At 42.3% G+C, this 20372-nt stretch overlaps 1 protein-coding gene across 4 annotated transcripts in view; it reads right to left on the minus strand.

Moving 5' to 3' along the window:
• The window catches only part of KCNC1 (potassium voltage-gated channel subfamily C member 1), a 129857-nt gene that overhangs the window by 24808 nt on the left and 84677 nt on the right, over positions 1-20372 (minus strand). For all 4 annotated transcript variants that reach the window (XM_037402162.1, XM_037402161.1, XM_037402160.1 and 1 more), the window contains exon 2: positions 14226-15159. In XM_037402162.1, coding sequence (XP_037258059.1) covers positions 14226-15159 — 934 coding nt within the window. The remainder of the gene's footprint in view (positions 1-14225; positions 15160-20372) is intronic.

Below are 20372 nucleotides of genomic sequence, written 5' to 3' on the forward strand. Positions count from 1 at the left end.
CAGTCTAGTTATACCAATTACAACTACTTCTAGGTGCTTATAACTTCCAAGGCTTGATTCTGGCCTACCAAATTCCCATGAGTCTTTCCATCCCTGCTAACAGAATCTGAATTAGGCTTGCACAGCATTTTTTTGTTCTTTAAGTTCTGTTTCATGCAGAAAAGTCAATGTTATCTGTTTTGCAGATGGGTAAACACTACCATGCAGTGAAGTGACCTGCCCACTGCTATGTAAGAAGTTATTTACAACAAAATCTTCTGACTCTCAGCTTGGCAAATTATCTCCAAAATTGTCATATCTGTGAACACCTAGTTAACTACACCAGCTTTAAACATTCTCCTGCAGAGATTTGACTGAGAGGCTAAAGAAAGTATTCAGCAGGTCTCCCGGGTGAGTAGTTTGTTTCACAGCTACCTCTTCTTTGTGGTTTCTGCTTTCTTTTTTCCCCCATCTCATCTATCTACATTTGCAGAAAAGTACAATTAAAATGCCTTGGGTGTTTCCAAGCAAACACTAAATTTCAATATGGGGAGGAGGGATTCTGAAAAAAAAAAAAAAAAAGGCTTAGGAGGACTGCTGGATTTTGTGTTAGTATATTCTGCTTATTGTGGAGAAGCACAGTAGAGACTGCTCATGTACTTGCTGCATGGCTCATCTCTTTTGTCATAGCAAATGGTTGCACACTGGCATAGTGACTTACCCAATGCTGCTAGTTTTGATTATATGGTGGTCTGACCCTGAATATCCACCTATTCGAACTGCACCTTAAGTTCAGAGTATCAGTGGACATAATTACTGATATATGCATTGACCTCAATCTATGCTTGGAAATGTACAGAAGTGGTTCTCATACTGGGGAAGTCATCCCAGTCCTCTTCCCTTAGGCAAACACTGCCTTTCTCCAGCAGCGTCCAAGAAACAAGTTTCTGGTCTACCCTTCTTACCTTGGACGTCTTTAGAAATTGTGTGTGGGTCAGGGGTGGTCCCAATCCACACTGCTTCCTCTTAGGGTTGTAGCTGCCCCCCCTCCTTTGTCTCCCATGTGTCTAAAGAGCTGTGAAGTGGTCACTTGCCCCAAAGACTGGATGAGTTGAAAGGCACTCTCAGGGTGGACCATTTTCAGTCCTTATGGGATTGGAAAGCCAATGCCTTTTCCAGTCCTTATAGGAACTTCTGTAAGTCGTAACCACTTTGGCTGAAACAGGGCTGAGAAAAACTCCGCAACTGATAGCATGGTATCCATGCATATTTACCCAGGAGTCAATATCTGGCTTCACGAACCATGCCAGATTCTTTGACATTGTGCTAAAGAAGATGGGGTCTTCTCAGCCCTAGATCACAAACACAGCAATTAAGAGACATAGTGCTGTTCCCTTTGGTCACAACTAGGTCACTGGCAATCTCTTCCAGGAGAACACAGACTCTCTTCCCCTTTGCTACCCTTGTTTAAGGATTAAAAGAGACAAGGACCCAGCTTGAGTACCTACAAATTCCTTGAGTAGCCATGTGCCATTCCACAAAGGTTCAAGGGAATTCAGGGTTCTGCAGCCCTGTTACAAGGGTAGGGGTTGACACGGAGGAAGGAGGTAGGAGCAGTTGAATGCAAAACAGGGCCAGAACTGAGAACGGAAATTGCTTGAAAGATGAGCTCTAGAACAGGTTCTGTGCATTTCTGACATATAAACTATTTTCTGAAATGTTGATTTCTACACCAAAGTAGAACTTTCATTTTTATTTTGCAAGAACATACAGGATATTGGTCTGAAGTTGCAGAGAAACTTCTTTTTGTACTTCTCTTTGTAGCTTTTGTTATTATTTGGGATAATTTTGATTCATTGGTACATCTAACGGTTAACAGTTGGACTTGATGATCTTAATGTTCTTTTCCAACCTAAATGATTCTATGAAGGTATTCCTACTGGGGAAACCTTGTCTGACTAAAGTTGCATTCCACATCACCACCCCCTGTACACCCAAAAATTAATCTACAGCTTGTCTAGATCTTGACTGCTCTTATAGTCCTGATCCCAAACCTGGATTGCCATTGTTATGGTCTGTGGGTAGTCCCAATCCTGACTAATTGAGAACGTTCTTCAGTTCTCAGTCAAAGCTTGAGGGTCATTTTCATTTGCTCATTTTAAACCCCTGTTGCTAACTCTAACATGCGCAGTAGATGCCTGAAGTCTCTTCTGAAGAAGGATCTTTGCGAGGTCCCTCACAGCAGAGACCTTTAATCCAACTGGATCCCTGAAGGAAGTAATGGTATGTTGTCTATTGAGTGAATTAAGTACTATTCTATTTTTTCAGTCCTTTTGCACTTGTCTGGTGATGTAAAAGGACTATTAATGTGGCAAACATTAGTTGTCTTATACTATGCTGGCAACAGGAAACTCTCTTGGTATTTTGGTTTTCCCTGGCTCTTGTGCTATTGACAGAAGGTACAGGAACAGAGGTGGCATGGGCAGGGTGAGGGTGGAGAACAGCTGTGCTTTAGCTTTTCTTAGCTACAAGCCTATTAACTGGAAGTAGGAAGCAGAGCAGCTGTGAGGCTGCTGTAGTTGCTGCAGGAGGACACAATTTCACAGCTGTCTTTATTCTAGAGAAAATGCAAAGATTTTACATTCCTTTTTGCATCTTATTTTTGCAGCATCACTTTTGTCTGGTACTTCTTGTGCTAAGCCAGTGATTGTGATGAAGTTAAGAATATGCATTCAAGTATTCAAACACATTTACTCTGATTTGTGGAAGGGTTAAGAGCTGCTCATCATCTGAAAATACCCATTCGCTTTGTATCTCTAGATTTCACTTCCCTAGTGAGCCGTCTAGGGAAGATGCCCCACTGGACCTGTTGTTCACAAACAGAGAAGGACTTGTGGGTGATGTGATGGAGGCCGTCTTGGGCACAGCAATCATGAAATGCAAGAGGTTTTGACTCGTGGAGAAGTAAGGTGGGGTGTCAGTAAAACCACTGCTGTGGACTTCCAGAGGGCTGACCTTAGCCTGTTTAAGAGCCGGGTTGACAGAGTCCCTTGGGAAGCAGTCCTGAAGGGCAAGTGAGTCCAGGGAGGCTGGACATTCTTCATGAAGGAAGTCTTAAAGGCACAGGAGCAGGTCATCCCTATGTGCCACAAGATGAGCTGGCAGGGAAGAAGACCAGCCTGACTGAACAGAGAGCTTTGGCTGGAACTCAGGGCAAAAAAAGGAGAGCATATGACCTTTGGAAGAAGGGGCAGGTAACTCTGGAGGACTACAAGGATGTCATGGGGTTATGCAGGGAGAAAATTAGAAGGGCCAAAACCCAGCTGGAAATTAATCTGGCTACTGCCGTGAAAGATAATAAAAAATGTTTCTATAAATACATTAGCAGCAGAAGGAGGGCCAAGGAGAATCTCCATCCTTTGTTGGATGTAGGGGGGAAACATAGTGAGAAAGGTTGAGGAAAAGACTGAGGTCTTCTTTGCCTCAGTCTTCAATAATAAGACCGATTGTTCTGCAGGTACCTGGCCTCCTGAGCTGGAAGACAGGGATGGGGAGCAGAGTGAAGCCCCCATAATCCAAGGGGAAATTATTAGCACCCCGCTACACTGCTTAGACACACACAAGACTATGGGGCTGGATGGGATCCACCCAAGGGTACTGAGAGATCTGGCAGAAGAGCACACCAAACCACTTCCAATCATTTATCAGCAGTCTGGGCTAACTGGGGAGGTCCCAGAAGACTGGAGGTTGGCAAAGGTGATGGTCCTGTACCACAAGGGCAGGAAAGAGGACCTGGGGAACTACAGGCCTGTCAGCCTGACCTCAGTGCCAGGGAAGGTTCTGGAGCAGACCATCCTGAGCACCATCACGCGGCACGTGCAGGACAGCCGGGGGGTCAGGCCCAGCCAGCACAGGTTTAGGAAAGGCAGTTCCTCCTTGAGGAACCTGATCTCCTTCTATGCCAAGGTGACCTGCCCAGTGGACGAGGGAAAGGCTGTGGATGTTGCCTGTCTGGACCTTAGTAAAGCCTTCGGCACCGTCTCCCACAGCATCTCCTGGAGAAAGCGGCTGCCCACGGCTGGGAGGGGTGTGCTCTGCGCTGGGCTGGAAGCTGGCTGGACACCGAGCCCAGAGCGCGGCGGGGAATGGAGTTACACCCCGCTGGCACCGGGCACAAGCGGCGTCCCCAGGGCTCGGTGCTGGGGCCGGTCCTGCTTAATGCCTTTATCGATGATCTGGGTGAGGGGATCGAGTGCTCCCTCGGTACCTTTGCAGATGACACTTGCTGGAGGCAGGCAGGCTCTGCAGGGGGGTTCTGGGCCGGCTGGGCCGATGGGCCAAGGCCAATAGTATGGGGTTCAACCAGGAGAAGTGCTGGGTCCTGCTCTTGGGTCACAGCAACCCCACACAGCGCTACAGGCTTGGGGCAGAGTGGCTGGGAAGCTGCCTGGTGGGAAAGGACCTGGGGGTGCTGGTGAACAGCCAGCTGAACATGAGCCAGCAGTGTGCCCAGGTGGCCATGGTGGCCAACAGTATCCTGGCTTCTATCCAAAACAATGTGGCCAGCAGGACCAGGGCAGTGATTGTCCCCTGTACTCGGCACTGATGAGGCCGCACATTGAATCCTGGGTTCAGTTTTGGGCCCCTCACTGCAAGAAAGACATTGAGGTGCTGGAGTGTGTCCAGAGATGGGCAATGAAGGTAATCAAAGGTCTACAGAGCTGGTCTTGTGAGGAGCAGCTGAGGGAACAGGGGTTGTTCAACCTGGAGAAAAGGAGGCTCAGCAGGCAACTTACTGCTCTCTACAATTACCTGAGGTTGTAGCCAGGTGGGGGTCGGTCTCTTCTCCCAAGTACTAAGTGACAGGGCAAGAAGAAACAGCCTCAGGTTGCACCAGGGGAGGTTTAGATTGGATGTTAGGAAAGATTTCTTCACTGAAAGCGTGGCCAAGTATTGGAACAGGCTGCCCAGGGAGGTGATGGGGTCACCATCCCTGGAGGTGTTTAGAAAATGCATGGATGTGGTGCTTAGGGACATGATTTAGGACTTGGCAGCCCTGGGTTAATGGTGGGACCCAGTGCTTAAGGTCTTTTCCAACCTAAAAAATTCTATGATTCTATGATTTCTTTCCAAATGTTCCATGGAAAGATTTAGAGTTCAATTCCCTACACTCTTGAGTCTTTAATTCAAATTTCACTCCTGTTAGCAGGTTGTTTCTGTTTTAGTTGTCTGGGTAGTGTTTACTGCCCATTAATATTCATTGGCCACTCATCAATTACATCAGTATAAATCACTTTATTTCTTTGCACTAGACTCCATCTAAACTCTGGTGTGCTTCGTCACTGATTAAGGGAGGGTCAGAGCATAATAGCAAGTCTGAAATTAAAGGAACTTTGCACTGAGAAAAATACACGCTTTTCTTGAGTTAGTACATGGCTATAGTGATTTCAGAGGTAACATATTCTTAATTGTCAGTAAATTCTAAGATTAGTAGAAATAAGCTTCCTGCTGTCCCTCTAGAAAATTATCAGAAATGCCTATCAGCTATTTTTTATCATTCTTTTGAAGTAGTGTTTGGGGGTAATTGGCGGAGATTGTAAACAAAATACTTTGCACAGGACCTGATTCAGCAAAGTAACAGTTACACTTCTGTGCCAGACCATCTTCGGCTACAGAAATCAATTTCTATGGGCTCCAGAGCCTCATGCAGGATTTAGAAACATGGCTCCCATGGGTAGGGGCTCATTTTTGTTGTTGTTAAATCAGGTCCTTAGAGTGAAAGGGATATAACTATATTAAATTAGAAAAAGAATTATGGAGAAGATATATTAAACCACAGACAAAGGATGATGAAATGATGAAATTACAGTTTGGAGAGTATGGAAGGAAGTATAGCATAGAGAGGAACAGCATAGAAAATATGGGTTTAAACTTATGAAAATGAGTAACGATGCGTCAGCATGGGCATCACTGGATTTCAAAATGGCAGTGAAAAAAATCCTAAATTGGTAGGCTTTGGAATTTTTTCTGCTGGAGAGTAATGAAAATTAATTTTTCCAATGCAGACTATCTGAAAAAAAAAGAAGGCAATTTAACTAAGTAGGTCTATTGTCATACCAAGTACTTACTCTTTGCATTAATACCTCGCATCAGGTTTTGTGTCACAACCTCAGTGAAGTTACCTATAGTCTGTGACATTCCTTGTTCTTTTGCATTAAAGAACTGTATTGTAATCTCCTCGGCTGCCCAACATGGAGCTCAGGTTGATGGGAATTGGAGAAAAACTTCACAGAATAAAATGTGACAGTCTGTAACATACACAAGTTGCAAGCAACGTACAGTAATAACAAGTAAATGTTAACAAACAGAGCGAAAGAGAGAAAGAGAAAAAGAGAGAGAAAATGTGAAGAACATGTAAAAGAATTAAGATTCCTATATAACAACTCAGCTTTAGTTCCCCCAATGTTCTAAGGCCATTAAAATAAAAATCTTTATTAGTTCTAGGTATCTTTATTAAAGTTTCCTGATTTTATTATTACTGAATATTTTGAAAGTTGCTACGAAGCTCTACTGAGTAGATATCACACTGATGGACTTTACAGTGGCATGAGAGCAGAATTTAGTATGCTACATGAATACCCAGAATCCTTCCGACCCAACCTACCTCTTCAACATTTACTCACCACCGTGTTGACCTGTGTCCCTCCAGGAATCCGTGTCCCCCAGTAAAGGCACTCCAGTGACGGTGGTGACCGCCTCTGCCAGTACTAACTGGCCAACATAGTAACGTCACTCCCAGAGAATATCACCTTTGAGAGGTACTACTTCTTGAAGTGAGGTGACAGTATGTTGGCTGCCTACCTACTGGTATCGCTAGAGGAAATACAGGAGTTCTAGTTAAGTAGATCCAGTGCATCTTGCTAGTGCAGATATTATTGGATATGTGCTTAATGCAGTGCTGAGAACTGTTGCTCCTGGAAGTGCTGCATTGCAAAGAGCTGTGGAAGATCTCTCCTAGTTTTATCCTGACATTTCTGGGGCTTCACTTATACCCATCCTGGACTTCTGAGAGTCTCACTAATACCATATTTTGTAGAGTGCAGTGGGTTGTTGACAGGTCAGGTAGAGATTGCAGGAAAATGCAGTCAGGTGAGTCATGCTACAATCTTATATTACCGCTCTGACTGAGGAATACAGTATGATGATCTGTACAGTATGGAAGGTGTCTGAGACATGGAGCATGGATGAATACAAAGAACAATGACAGCAGGAATGGTAGATTGCTTGTTATTTTGGCTTTGTGCTTGTAAACATAAAAGCAAGTAACGGAAAGGCTTGGAGAAAATTTCCAGCAAGTACAGAGTAAGAGGGATGTAAGCAAGTGGACTGGGCACAGAACTGGGACCTCGCACCCTAAACCCTGTTGCCCCTGGCCTTTTGTAATAAGGGCTGAATCATCCCATCTATCTAGTTCTACTGCAGCAGAGATTTACTTCTTGCACAGAGGTGCCTTTTGTTGTATCTGCCCTGCAAACACCAGTCATACTCCCAGTCCAGCAAAAGAGAGAGATGCCACAAGTACGTCTTTTGTGTCCCAGGAATGCATTCTGCACTGGATGGCCAGGGAGCTGCAGTGGCAGGCATGCGCAGGCAAGGGGATTTACTGTATTTACATCTGCCTTGTGCTGGAGGGTTGGCGCAGGTTGGCCTTATTTGGCTGGAGTGCTTGTATCTGTGTTTTCCCATCACTAAAAGTGCCTTGTGCCCATTCAGTTATTAAGGCATGAAAAGTCCTAAGATTTATTATTTAGTTCTGTGACTGTTTTTCAGCTTAGTGCAGTCCTGCCCTTATACACACTCATCCCTGCCTGTGGCCAGACCACAGGGGGCTCTGTGGGAGATTTATTATTTTTTTTTAATATCGCACATAGGGCCAGAGAAAAGCAGGAAACCCAAAGCGCTCTGCTTGAATTCATAGTTCCTCCTTTTTGATTTCAAATGACTTGGTATAAAGGGTGTTATTTTTTACTCAAATTCTAAAGTAAACAAGCACCGTAGTACAAGTGACACCCACCGGTTGTATCTCTACAAGATATGACAGGTGAATAATTGTACAACAAAGTATTACATTATATAGTTACAAATTCTGCTTTGCATGTGATCCACTATCATACGCAAATATCACAAAGCTATAAGATTGCAGAAATGCCACGTGGGGCAGGGGGCAAGGAGTAGATCCAAATTGCTTCCACCTAACTGTAGGCGCTTCACTGAGCATCTTAAGTTAGAGCTGCAGTCACCTGAGATCACTTATGGAGAAAGTCACCTCCAGAGAGCAATTCAGATCATAAATGAGTGAATTACTCTCCAAGACTGCCTGTCTCTTCTTTCAGTGTAAGGGGGACTTCAGGCAAATGCATCTTATGTTAAATGAGAAGACCTGAGTGTTATTCCTTTTATTTTGGGCTGTTACAATTTCTACATTAGATCCAGAGGACTTTATCTTCAGTGATACTGAGATGTGATCATCACCTCATTTTCTATTTTGGAGTGATGAATTTTGGACTTTTAAAGGCTAGGAAGGCTAAGTATAGGGAGGAAAGAAGTATCATCTCCCTATTACCTTTTCCACTGCCTTTTTAGTATTTTTTATGTCCAACATGTTTAAACATCAAAGTTTTTTGAGCTGAAACAGACCTAAACTCTTGGCAGTTACATTGCTGTCTACTGTCCATCTTACAGAGAAGGCCAAAGGTTTTATGACGCTAAAATTAGATGGTTTTTTTTTTAATGTTCAGAGGCATGTGATCAAAGAATTTGCTTCCCTGTGGCTTGAAAGACCACCACAGTAGCTACATACCTATGGCTTTAACAATGCTTTGATATTCATAAAAGTCACTGAAGTTCACAAACCACAGTGAGATGTTAGGCAGCATAATGGGCCTGTGACAAGAACTGCCAAGAGTCCCCAGCTCCCACTGAGCATTGGCACTGGAATTACAGTGCTCAGCACACTTCTGATGTTAGAACCGGTGTGTTGCACAAGGAATACCGGTTATTTAGGTTATGGCGACAGAAGGGATGAAAAATTAAACCCTGAGTAAAGAGCGGCTCCTTCAGAAAGCATGAGTGATAAAGCTGAAATGTAATTCCACATTATTTCTTTAAAAGGAGATCAGCTCTCTCTCAGGAAATTGGATTGAAATGATAGGTTCCTAATGTCACAGCTTGCTCTAGTTCATCTGACCATGGAACACACTGGAGTCACTGTAACTGTGTAGTTCCCCTCTGTCGGTGATAGACTTGGATTGCTTTAACTATTCAGACATGGGGATAGACAAGGAGTGGGTTATGGAAAATTGTTTTGTGGGCAGGTAAGTAAAACAACCACAGAAGTTTTTCTGAAGCTAAAGACTGTATTAGCAATGACAGACGTTTTCCCTTTCCTCTTAGCTGCTTGAATTCTAATAATATGTCTTCCATATTTTACAGCTATGCAATGAGTAAAGAATTTTGTCATCAGTACACCATGAAAAAGGCTGGAAAATACATTTGTATGAAGATACAGTATCCTTAGAGTATAGCTTAAGTGAAGCTGCATGCAGAGGGGATCAGAGAGGTGAGAAACTCTTATTTTGGCCATATTAAAGTCAATATAAGCACTGTTTGCGCTGGTGTTGTAAATGTGTATATGAAAACAATAAAAGGTTGGGGTAGACCTCTGAACAAACCCAAAATAACGCATCACCTGTGCTTATGTATTATGGATGCATTCTTAAGACCACTGTGGCACCAGACAGTACTGTAGACATCAAATGAAGTTATGAATTCCATTCATATTCTAAATTTCTTTTACAGTGTTGGAAAATGACATTTACCACTTCATCCTATGGCAACTTTAAGATTTAACCGTGCAGTCAACCTATCCTTCAGGTAAGCAAACAGCTCGCACAAGAGAGGGTCTGAAGAGCTGAGTAACGCTTTCAAAATCAAACTGAGTGCTTTATTTTGCATGTTTTGAGGTTTTCTTACAACCTCGTACCTTAAAGTATTTTTCACTACGTGTACTGAGATAAATTACTTATACCTGTAGGAGAGTGTGTGGTTTTGGACAAATTAATTGGTTGAAACTGTTTTTTTCTGTTTTGCTTCTGTTTGAAGCAAATTTTGCTTTGCTTTTTTGCTATTTTGCTTTTGTTATGATACCGACTGTTTGGAATACTCAGAAGCCTTTAGATAAAAGACACTGCAGCACAGCAAACTATGGTTGACTGATGCTTGTTTAGTAATGTTCAACTAGTGGCTTTTCCACAGGCCTTTCAAGTGATCATGTTTAATTAAACTAAGCCCTGTGTCAAATGAAAATACTGGAGATTACTTCCGTTTTCTCTTTGCTGTCTACTTAGTCTATCAGGTATTTGATTGTAATATAGCAGTTGTCACATATTCAATGGTAAAATGAAGCCCTGATCTTGAACGGGGCCTGTAAACAACACTGCAACATAACAAAGTTAATAGTTTGACGTGGGGATGCTAGAACTTCGTTTGTGTGTTTTAAGTGGGGACACTGTGTCTTCTGTAGTCTGAGATATCCCTGAATCAAGGAGTTTTAGTCCAACTGGTCAGGTGAGATCTGCTGCTTTGTATCAGACCCAGTTCCTCCAGGCACTATATAAGCAGTATCTTGAGAATTTACGGGCATCAGAAACTGCTTTGAAGAAGACTTTTCGCATAGAGGAAATCTCTGCTTTCTTGATACTGCTGGTAAAGGCCTGCCTGTAGCAGTAGCTCTGCCATCCTCTACTCAGAAGTGCCTTTCCTCCCCTTCTGCTGGCTTCCCAGCCACCCATGGATGGGATTGGATGGGATGGAGAGCAGAAGGGGTTGCTGCAGGAAGAGGAGGCATGGTAGAATCCAAGTCTGACATTCTTTATATCAAATTAAAATCAAGTGCTGTTATTTAAAGATACCCTCCTGCCACGTGTAGATTAGCCCAGGACTGAGCTGCTGAGAGTATTGGGGACAATCTAACAATGTAATTCAAACCTAACAGAATTTAAATGCAAACCATCTTTGCTTTGCCTGCAAATGACCATAGCATCATTGGCAGCAGCTGTGCAGCCTGTAGGCTAAGTCTGCTGTTTGCGTGGCGGTGCCAGGGAGGTGTTCCTTAGCCTGAGAGGAGGCACTGAGCCGTGGCTGTGCAGAGCCCTCCGCAGAGTCCCCTTGGCCCTGTGTGGATGGACCAAGAACAGCTGTGAACTGCTGACTTGGTGCATCAGAGGGCTAGGGAGAGAGGGTCATATGTGGAACTATTTCATGCTCATCATGGTTTTGTGAAGTGTTTAATCATTCCACCACACGTAATAGATGGAATGAATAACTTCATGTGATGTGCTTTACACCTGAGCAGCTCAACAGGCTTTTTTTGGAATAGTGTACATCGCATGACCTTATATCAGCTAGACACTGCCACATCGAAGCTTTACAGTTAAAAATTACAGAAATATCTTGGACAACTCGGGCATTATTTTAGAACGTTAGGCACCCAGTCTGTGTTCCTAGTACAGTGTTAACTGGTTGTTTACAGTTAGGTGCTGTTAACCAATCCAACTATTTTACAGTATGGGAAACAGTTGCTGTTTGCAGGTCTCTGCTTTCATATAATGTGCAGGTTATAGTTTCAGGAACAAGTCAGTGCCTACGAATGCTTCATATTACATAAGTGAACCTCAACATCCAAGGCAATGCAAATCTTGTTTTAACAGTTCAGTTCTGATCTTGCTTATTATTTCTTAATTTTCTCTAGCACACGTACAGATCTTTCCCTGTTAGGAAGCTAAGAGATGCAGGCAGTATTTTTTGCTGCTAGTGGTGCATAATAATCTGAAACACAACTCCAGCAACAGTGTTACCAAGTCCATTTTGTTCACTGAAGTATACTTCTGTGCTTTGTTACTTCTTAAAATATATATGTTTGTATATGTATAAAAATAGTCTCTCTTAATTATTGCAGAAATAGATAAGTTGCTGTTACTATCAATACTTCATGGATATTGTGGTAACAGCTGATTTTAGAGCACTGATGGTGGCAAAACAGTTCCACATTGAACCAAAATTACACGTATTCTCAGGATACCAGTGTGGAATTGCACTGAACTCGTAGAGTTCTTAGTCCTCTAGTTTCCAGAGAGGACCAGGGTAGGTAATGGGAGGAACTTTATAAAGCAAGGGATTTCTGAGAAGAAAGTCACTCTGTAACTGACTGCAAAAGTACTCGAGTGTCTGGCATCTCTTGCACATTACAATTGGGTAGTTGGCATATTGCTTACAGTAGGAGACACACTGTATTGTTTGTGCCCTCTTTCCCTCTTGATACGTGATGCCAAAAAGACATCGACTTATGAGAAAGTTTGCTGCTTGGACATGAGTTGTGATAAGCATTTGCAACCTGAGGGGAATGGATGATAAAACCATACGCTTATGCACCAAAGATACAATAGGAAAGAGACAGTCTATCAGTCACGTGAATTGTGATTGGCCTGTTGCAATGGAATAGCCTTTAACCCAAAAAAAAGCTATTTACCTTCTCAATGGATTTTACATAGTTGCACAAAAGGGAAAAGAAATAAGAAAAGAAGAGAATAGAAAAGAGAAAGGTTCCCACCAGCTCCTCCCCTCCAAAATTAGCATTGGCATTGGTGAAATCACACACAAAGGAAAGTCTCACTTTCTTTGTGCCTCTCACAATGACATCGACATGCATGGCTATGAGATGACGAGAGAATACCTCACTCACAATGAGTAACAAATTAGAATTCTCTTCAAAGTAAAAAAATGACAACACAAGACCATCATAGCTATATGCTAGCTCTTTCAAAATATCTCTTTTTGACTAGATGTCAGTTAAAATCACTTGACTGGCAATCTGTTCTATCTAATACAACACAGGGGGGTATTCTGAATAGGCTGAAGAATGTCCACTATGCAACTTGGCTGTAACATCTGCCAGAAATGCAGTTGTCTTTGTTTTCAACATGGTTATCTACTTTGAAATTACTCCATAGAATAAATAGTGATATTCCATGGGTAGAGGTAGATTATGGGGTTTAAATAATCGAATTGGAGCCCCGTAACTTCATGTGCTATAGGAGGATTCTCATAAAACTGAGATATTCCCATAATTAACCACTAGCCATGGGATATTATAATATATTCCATGGTGACTAGTATTTTTTCCATTTCTGTCCCCCCTCCCAGTAGAATTAGTATGATTAATTTTGGTCTGGTTTCACCTATTGCTAACATGAATCAGTATAAATAAAAATAAGAATACCATATTATGAGGCGATCACTGTTTAGGCCAGACTGGCCCGTAATGACCAGTCAGACCTTTTCCAGTTGGCCTTTGCTGCTAGAAGGTTGAAAGAGCTGTAACTCACCAACCCATACTTGCAAAAGGAGCATGTTTTAGAAAATGTGGTTCAAAACTCTTGATAGTTCTAAATGCTAAATTCTAGTGGAATATTATAGAATAGATTGATTTGCATGCCATGGAATAAACATCCTTACATCTAGTCTTGTCTCAGAGTGAGTCATTTTGCATTAGTGTCAAGAATTTGAGCTGTTGTTCTACTTTGCAGTTAATCATCAGAAAGAGACGGGATTGTCTCATGAATATGCATGATGGTATAGTTGTCCCTTCACCTTACTAGGCACCTAGTTTCTGTAATGAGATGTACAATATCTGCCATTTAAAACAGCTGAAAGGTCCCAAATGGGAACAAACGAGAAAGCATCTGGCTGTTTCAAATTCCAGCCCTGTTTTGTCAGAAAACTCTGTAATTGCTGAGTACTTGGCTCCTACTCTGCTCTACGAAGCATTCAGCTCTCAGGAGCCTCTGAGATGCATTACACAGTCCAGCAACATAGCTGTAGAACTCTCAAAATTCTTCCACTAGATGTAACAGCTTTTCAAAATATCTTGAGACTTGTATGCCCTTAACCAGGACCAAAGTTTGGGCTCCTAGAGCGTGCTCTCATCCTTAGTTTTGCTGATCAGCCTCCACTGTACCATTTGTCCCTGCAACCTAGACTTCACACATATTATTCACTGTGTGATGGTGGGACTAGAATGGATAAATGTGCTACCCATTGCTCTAAGAAAGCAGTCTGGCTGAATCTTAAATCACTACGCGGGATGGAGGTTAACGGTCAGATGGACATTCCTCTAAGAGGTTTCCTACCTGCTCTGTTAATTTCTAAAATTTCTTCTTGGGCCAGTGGGCAAGTGTCGCTCTGAGTACTGTGGTGTGGAGAGTTTACGACAGATTTACAATAATTGGGGGATCCCAGCTGGGGTGGCCTCGGGATATGCTTCTTTTTTTTCTTTGGTAGCTTCTGCTTAGCCATAGCTAAGGAGTAATACATTCCGAAATTGTTCACAATGACAGGGACAGGCATGGCAATGGTCAGCACACCGGCGAGAGCACAGAGGGCCCCCACCAGCATGCCTGACCAAGTCTGAGGATACATGTCTCCGTAGCCCAGGGTCGTCATGGTGACAACAGCCCACCAAAAGCCGATGGGGATATTTTTAAAGTGTGTGTGTTCACTGGCACTAGGGTCATTTGGTTTAGCACCTATTCTCTCGGCATAATAGATCATCGTGGCAAAGATTAAGACGCCCAATGCCAAAAATATGATGAGCAGCAAGAATTCGTTTGTGCTGGCACGGAGGGTGTGTCCCAAGACCCGCAACCCAACGAAGTGGCGGGTCAGCTTGAAAATTCGCAGGATTCGCACGAAACGGACTACGCGGAGGAAGCCCAGGACATCCTTAGCAGCTTTGGAAGACAGGCCACTGAGTCCAACCTCTAGATAGAAAGGCAGTATGGCCACAAAGTCAATGATGTTCAAAGAGTTTTTGATAAATTCCACCTTGTTTGGGCAGAAAGTGACTCTCATCAAGAACTCAAATGTAAACCAGACCACACAGACACCTTCGATGTAGGTGAGAAAGGCTTCAGTCTCTGCTTCCCTGTAGTGCCGCACCTGGGTGTCATTCCCGATGAATTCAGTTTCTGTCTTGTTCACAATGGGGTTAAATCTCTCATGGGTCTCGAGGCAGAATGTGGTGATGGAGACCAGAATGAAGAAGAGGGAGGCAAATGCCACATACTGTGGAAAGAAAGAAATGAGAGAAATGTTAAACAGTAGGTTAAGTACAGGGGCTTTGATTCTGAAACACCAGGGAGAGACAAGAGCTTATTAAAACTAAAGATAATGCCACATATTCTTCCTGTGGGCTTAAGATGCCAAGTCTCACCTGCAAGGACATCCTAATGTTCAAACTTGGAGAGCAATATATAAGTACGTGCTAACTGTCCATTCCTATACAGGTAGCACTTTAGTGCAAGTGTAAATTTAATTTACATTTAAAATATAAAGCATTTAAATCTCAGAGCTTTCTGTGGGATTTAAGGTTTAAGGACATACTGAAATTCTGCTTTCCTGAACTTGGTCTCTTTTTACTTCCTGGTCTTAAAAGACAGAGCACACCTTCTAGGACAATTGTCATGCAAGAGTCTTTTTGCAGCATTATGGCAGTGATATGGTGGCTGCTTCCTGCTCCCAGCTTAGTGACAGTTGTGTTTCAGATCTCAGTAAGGTGCTAGTAAATACCAGTGGCAGTCTCGGGTGGGCTGTACACCAAGGAGCAGAGTCCTGCTTGGCATTGTCAGACTTTCTAGCCAAATCCCAGGCACAGGTTGAGGAACAGTCACATATCAAACCGAGCTCTCCTAGAGGAAACATCTCTGTTCTCGGTTCCCTTCTCTAGGAATTTTGGCAGCGGGGGAACATGGGGACAGGGAAGGGAAGAAGGAGGTTTCAAGTAAGCCTCTCAGCTGATCCAAAAGGAGGCAGATCGACTGGATTTTTCCAGACAAGGTTTTCTTGAAGAGATTCTAATCACAATGTAAGTCGTGTACCAGAACTATATGAATCTTTTTTAAGTCTGTGGCATTACAATTTGGTTAATCAAGTTACAGTGAAGGTAGTAGCAGCCCCCAAAGTCAATGAATGTTTCTCTTGGGAGTATTTGCCTCTTCTGCTTTGGTTTGTGCTTTTCATAGAATCGCAGAATAGTTTGGGTAGGAAGGGACCTTTAAAGGCCATAGGCAAAGACATCTTCAACTACATCAGGTTGCTGAGCCCCATCCAATCTGAGCTTGAACGTTTCCAGGGATGGGGCATCTACCACCCCTCTGGGCAACCTATACCAGTGTTTCACCACGCTCACTGTAAAAAAATTCTTTCTTATATCTAGTCTGAATCTGCCCTCTTATAGTTTAAAACCATTACCCCTTTTCCTGTTGCAGCAGGCCCTGCTAACAAGTCTGTCCCCATCTTTCTTATAAGCCCCCTTTAAGTATTGCAAGGCCACAGTAAGGTCTCCCCAGAGCCTTCTCTTCTCCAGGCTGAACAACCCCGACTCTCAGCTTTTCTTAGGCTTTCCTCAGCCTAAGAGAGATCTCTTTATTGTAGTCCAGAATAACTGAGGGGTCAGTCAGACCAAAATTCACAACTCTTGTAACCACAGTTCCTCTGCTCAGTCCTTCTTTAATCAATTAAATAGTTTGCATATATCTAAGAAGTCTCTTTGTGTGGTGGAGTGGTACATAATGATAATACCTCGTTCCATTTCACTCCCTACATCTGTTATCTTCCTGTTTGTCTTGTGTGTCACCTTGACAAGAGGTGTCACATAAGGTATTATTTCACTTCAAGTGTGAGCAATGGTGGCAATTAAAATACTAAAATATTCCTGTAGTGTCCTGTTATTCATAATGTCCCTTTTTCAGCAGTGTAGCCAAAATAGGGGTTAAAAAGAGCTAGTTTCTTCTAATTGCCTTTTGCCAGTAAATGCAGTGCAATAATCTAACCAAAACTGCTGCCAAAGGAGTAGACCAGTCAAAAATATCCTATGCTTCAAGCTACCAAAGCTCTCCTGCAATCAAGAAGTTTCTCCTGTCTGCTTTCCTGGGTAGACCTAGTGCAGAATTACACTTGACTTTCCATATTAGCAAACAAAGTCAAAAGCAAGGATGTGCCAGAGTTTGAAGTGAATAGTTGAATAGAATACAGAGAAACTGGCTGAGAATAAAACCAGAGAATCGTTTAGGTCAGAAGGGCCCTCTGGAGGTCATTTGGTACAACTTCAAAGTTGGACCGGGTTGCTTATGGTCTTAACTGCTCCAGGTCTGACTTATCTCCAAGGCTGGAGCTCCCACAGCTGCTCTGGGCAGCCTTCGTCAGTCTTTAGCCAGTAAGAGTAAATAAGCTTGGAAGGATACAGAAGCAAACAAACTCCTCTGCTTTTCAAATTCTTTTTTTTTTTTGCCAGAAAGATCAGACCGTAGGCCTTGTCACAGGTTTAAAAAAAACCTGGTACCTTCCTCTAAATGGTTGAGGCTGTCAGCATTGTTATGTGATGATCTAATATACGTGCTGATATGTGCTAAAATCAGTGTCTAACATAAATAGTTGTCTGGAATATAAACAATCTGGAGGTTAGGGAAATTGAGAAGCAGGCCGGTGGGTATCTTTTTCTCAGTTTCTCCTGTTAAGCAGAGAAGTTTCTTCATGCACAGTTTCTCCATCTGTAAAATAGGTTAAAAAATACCAGCTGGTGTTTGTTTTGATGTTACTGACTTCAGTATATCAAATCTCCCTGAAAAATCAGCGGAAGAGTCTTTTAAGTGGTCAGTCCGTTTTTGTATGATGTTGTTAACACTCAGAGCTTGATTAAGTAGAGGTTAAAGCAAGAAAGAGAAAGCATCTTGCACCGAAATTAAGGCAAGTGTTCCTAGCAGCCTCAGCATGTCTGCTCTATTTCAGCCTGGATCAGATTTTTACCATAGAGTCATGGAGCCCTGAGAATTCAGGCTGCAGGAGGAAATGCTGACACTTTATTAAGTCAGGTAGCACTCACAGATAAGAAGCACAGAGGGGAATAAAACCATTTTGCATTTTAAGGGGTCTGTGAAGAAGGCCCCCTTCTTCATGCTGACTCAAAATGCAGTTCTCTTTGTCTATATGAATATATTTTCTGAGTGAGATTTTTCTGCTTACAACAACCTTCAGGCTGACCTTGCATAGCAAATATCTCGAAAAGTGATGTTTTGCTCTATTAAAGGGAAGAAATAACTGATTCTGACAGGGCATTTAAGTTCTCTGCAGTGGTACATGCTAGCAGTGTTATCAGTGGGGAACATCACACCTATGATCTCTCTTGCTGTTAGCCCTTGTGTGTGCACACTGGCTTCAGAGGGGAATTGAGAACTTTCAGTCCCCCGTTCAGCAGAGCAGGAAGCACCTGCTAAATGAACGTGAAGTGTTTGCTGCCTTCTGTCTGTATTTAACAACATCCAGAGCCCTTTCCCAGGGATGGGTGTGTTCTTGGATGCTTTGCAGCTTTGGAAGTGTGGGTCTGCTTTCAAGATTTCATAAAACCATGTCTGAGCAGTGGTATTGACAGGAAGAATCCCAGAATTTCTTGTCCAATTTAATGGATTTTTTTCTCTCTTGAATTACTGTCTAATCCTAAAAGATATTTTATATTTGGGAAGCAAAAATGCTCCTTAGTCATTCCATGCTTCAATATTGAAAGGCTCTTGGTTTTTATTTTAGAAGAAAGTCTGCACAGACTGAAAGGAGAGGACAACGCAGAGCAGCCTTTTAATAAAGGTCCGATTACAGCTCCCCAGTCTTTTGGCTGCTCCAAGTGCTGAAATGCCTGAGAATCAGGCCTTACAATTTGTTCACCGGCACCCATCTCTGATAGATTTATCACCTGCAGCTGCTTGAAATGCAGAAATTTAGCAGCTTGCTACAAATGAATGCATAACATATCATTGGCATAAATTTATATTTGTGATCCCAAATTTATATTGCCACCACCTATTTTTTTCTTCTGAATATTTTTCTTTGTTAATTATCTGATAGAAGATCTAGCAAGCTATAAGCAAAATGCAGAAGCACCAAATTCAGTGAGTACATTTTTCTAAGGAGACCAGCATTCATTCATGCCAAAGGGGTTGCAAAAAGAGCTTTCTGGCCCACCGTCAGCTATCATGCCTAACATGATGACTTGTCAAGTCTAGAGATAAGGAATGCTGGTAAAATCTAGTGAAGACTATAGGACTCATATGTGTTCTACCATCTTTGAAAATAAGGCTGTCTCTTTTTATTTCACTAATAACGGCCTGAACACTAATCAAACCAATGGATTGCTCTTGTATTATTTAGTGGTTCTTTATCTTACATTTTACAACACGATTTATCTTCTTCCTAGGATCTGAATGGGCTGGGGGAAAGGAGTGAGGATTTTACAAAATGATGTCACATGCTATTGAGTTACATAATGGCAGCTAAAATTTTCTATAATTAAAGAAAATACTTAGGTGAAGTGTTTGAAGTGATCAAAACTCTTTTATCTGCTTTGACACATGTGAGTGATTCCTATTTCACTAGAGATGCTGCTGCCATTGCTTTTTTCTGGCTTTAATACCAACAAAGAATAATCTCGGATTGTCCAAAACTGCAGAGGATGTAAGAGAAGACAGAGAGGCAATTTTAAAAGGGGATATTTTGATTAAATAAGTTACATTAAAAAGTCTTCATTCTAGAAAGAGAAGAAATTACAGTCCTGCAAAATTTCTGTTAATAACAGATATATTTTATTAAGGTTATTTTGAAAGAGTCTAAAAGACATCATGCCCATAAGTGGAGGATTTCATAACCTAATTTACATTGTCTCTGATTAAATCTGTCTAACTCTCTATCTTAAAGGCCTGCTTCTCCCTGCTTCTTCACTGCCCTATGTCTAACCTAGCCATTTTTGCCAGTGCAGTGTGAATATGAAGTACCAATTAATGCAGAATAGTAGTGTTTCACATTCAGCTTTGCATAGCTGTGAAAGGAGCAAGGTAACAGAGTCAGACCTAGCCTCTCATGAGTAATAAGCCAGTATCTTTCCACTCAGCATGGAAAGAAAACAGAAGTCCAACAGCCTTTAAAACACAAATAAGCCTTCTAATACATGAGGATTAGGAGGCTAGGTTCACTCGGGAAAAAGGTCTAAGGGTTGGACCAGACAGTATCAAGTACACAGGTGTGGCAGTTTACTTCTGGGAATCAGTTTTTAAAACAGCATTTTACCTTGCATTTCTGAGATAGTTCTGGTATTGGGGATAAGAAATCTTTTTTAGGCTTTGTTTTAAACAAATAAGCTCAGTAACCCACTAGAATTCATTGATACAGCTCCTGGAATTGTCAGGCTTCAATGCAGATGGGCAGTGAACATAGGGACAGCAATCAGATAACTGAGA

This window comes from Falco rusticolus, chromosome 10 (assembly GCF_015220075.1).
Source record: "Falco rusticolus isolate bFalRus1 chromosome 10, bFalRus1.pri, whole genome shotgun sequence".
NCBI lineage: Eukaryota > Metazoa > Chordata > Aves > Falconiformes > Falconidae > Falco > Falco rusticolus.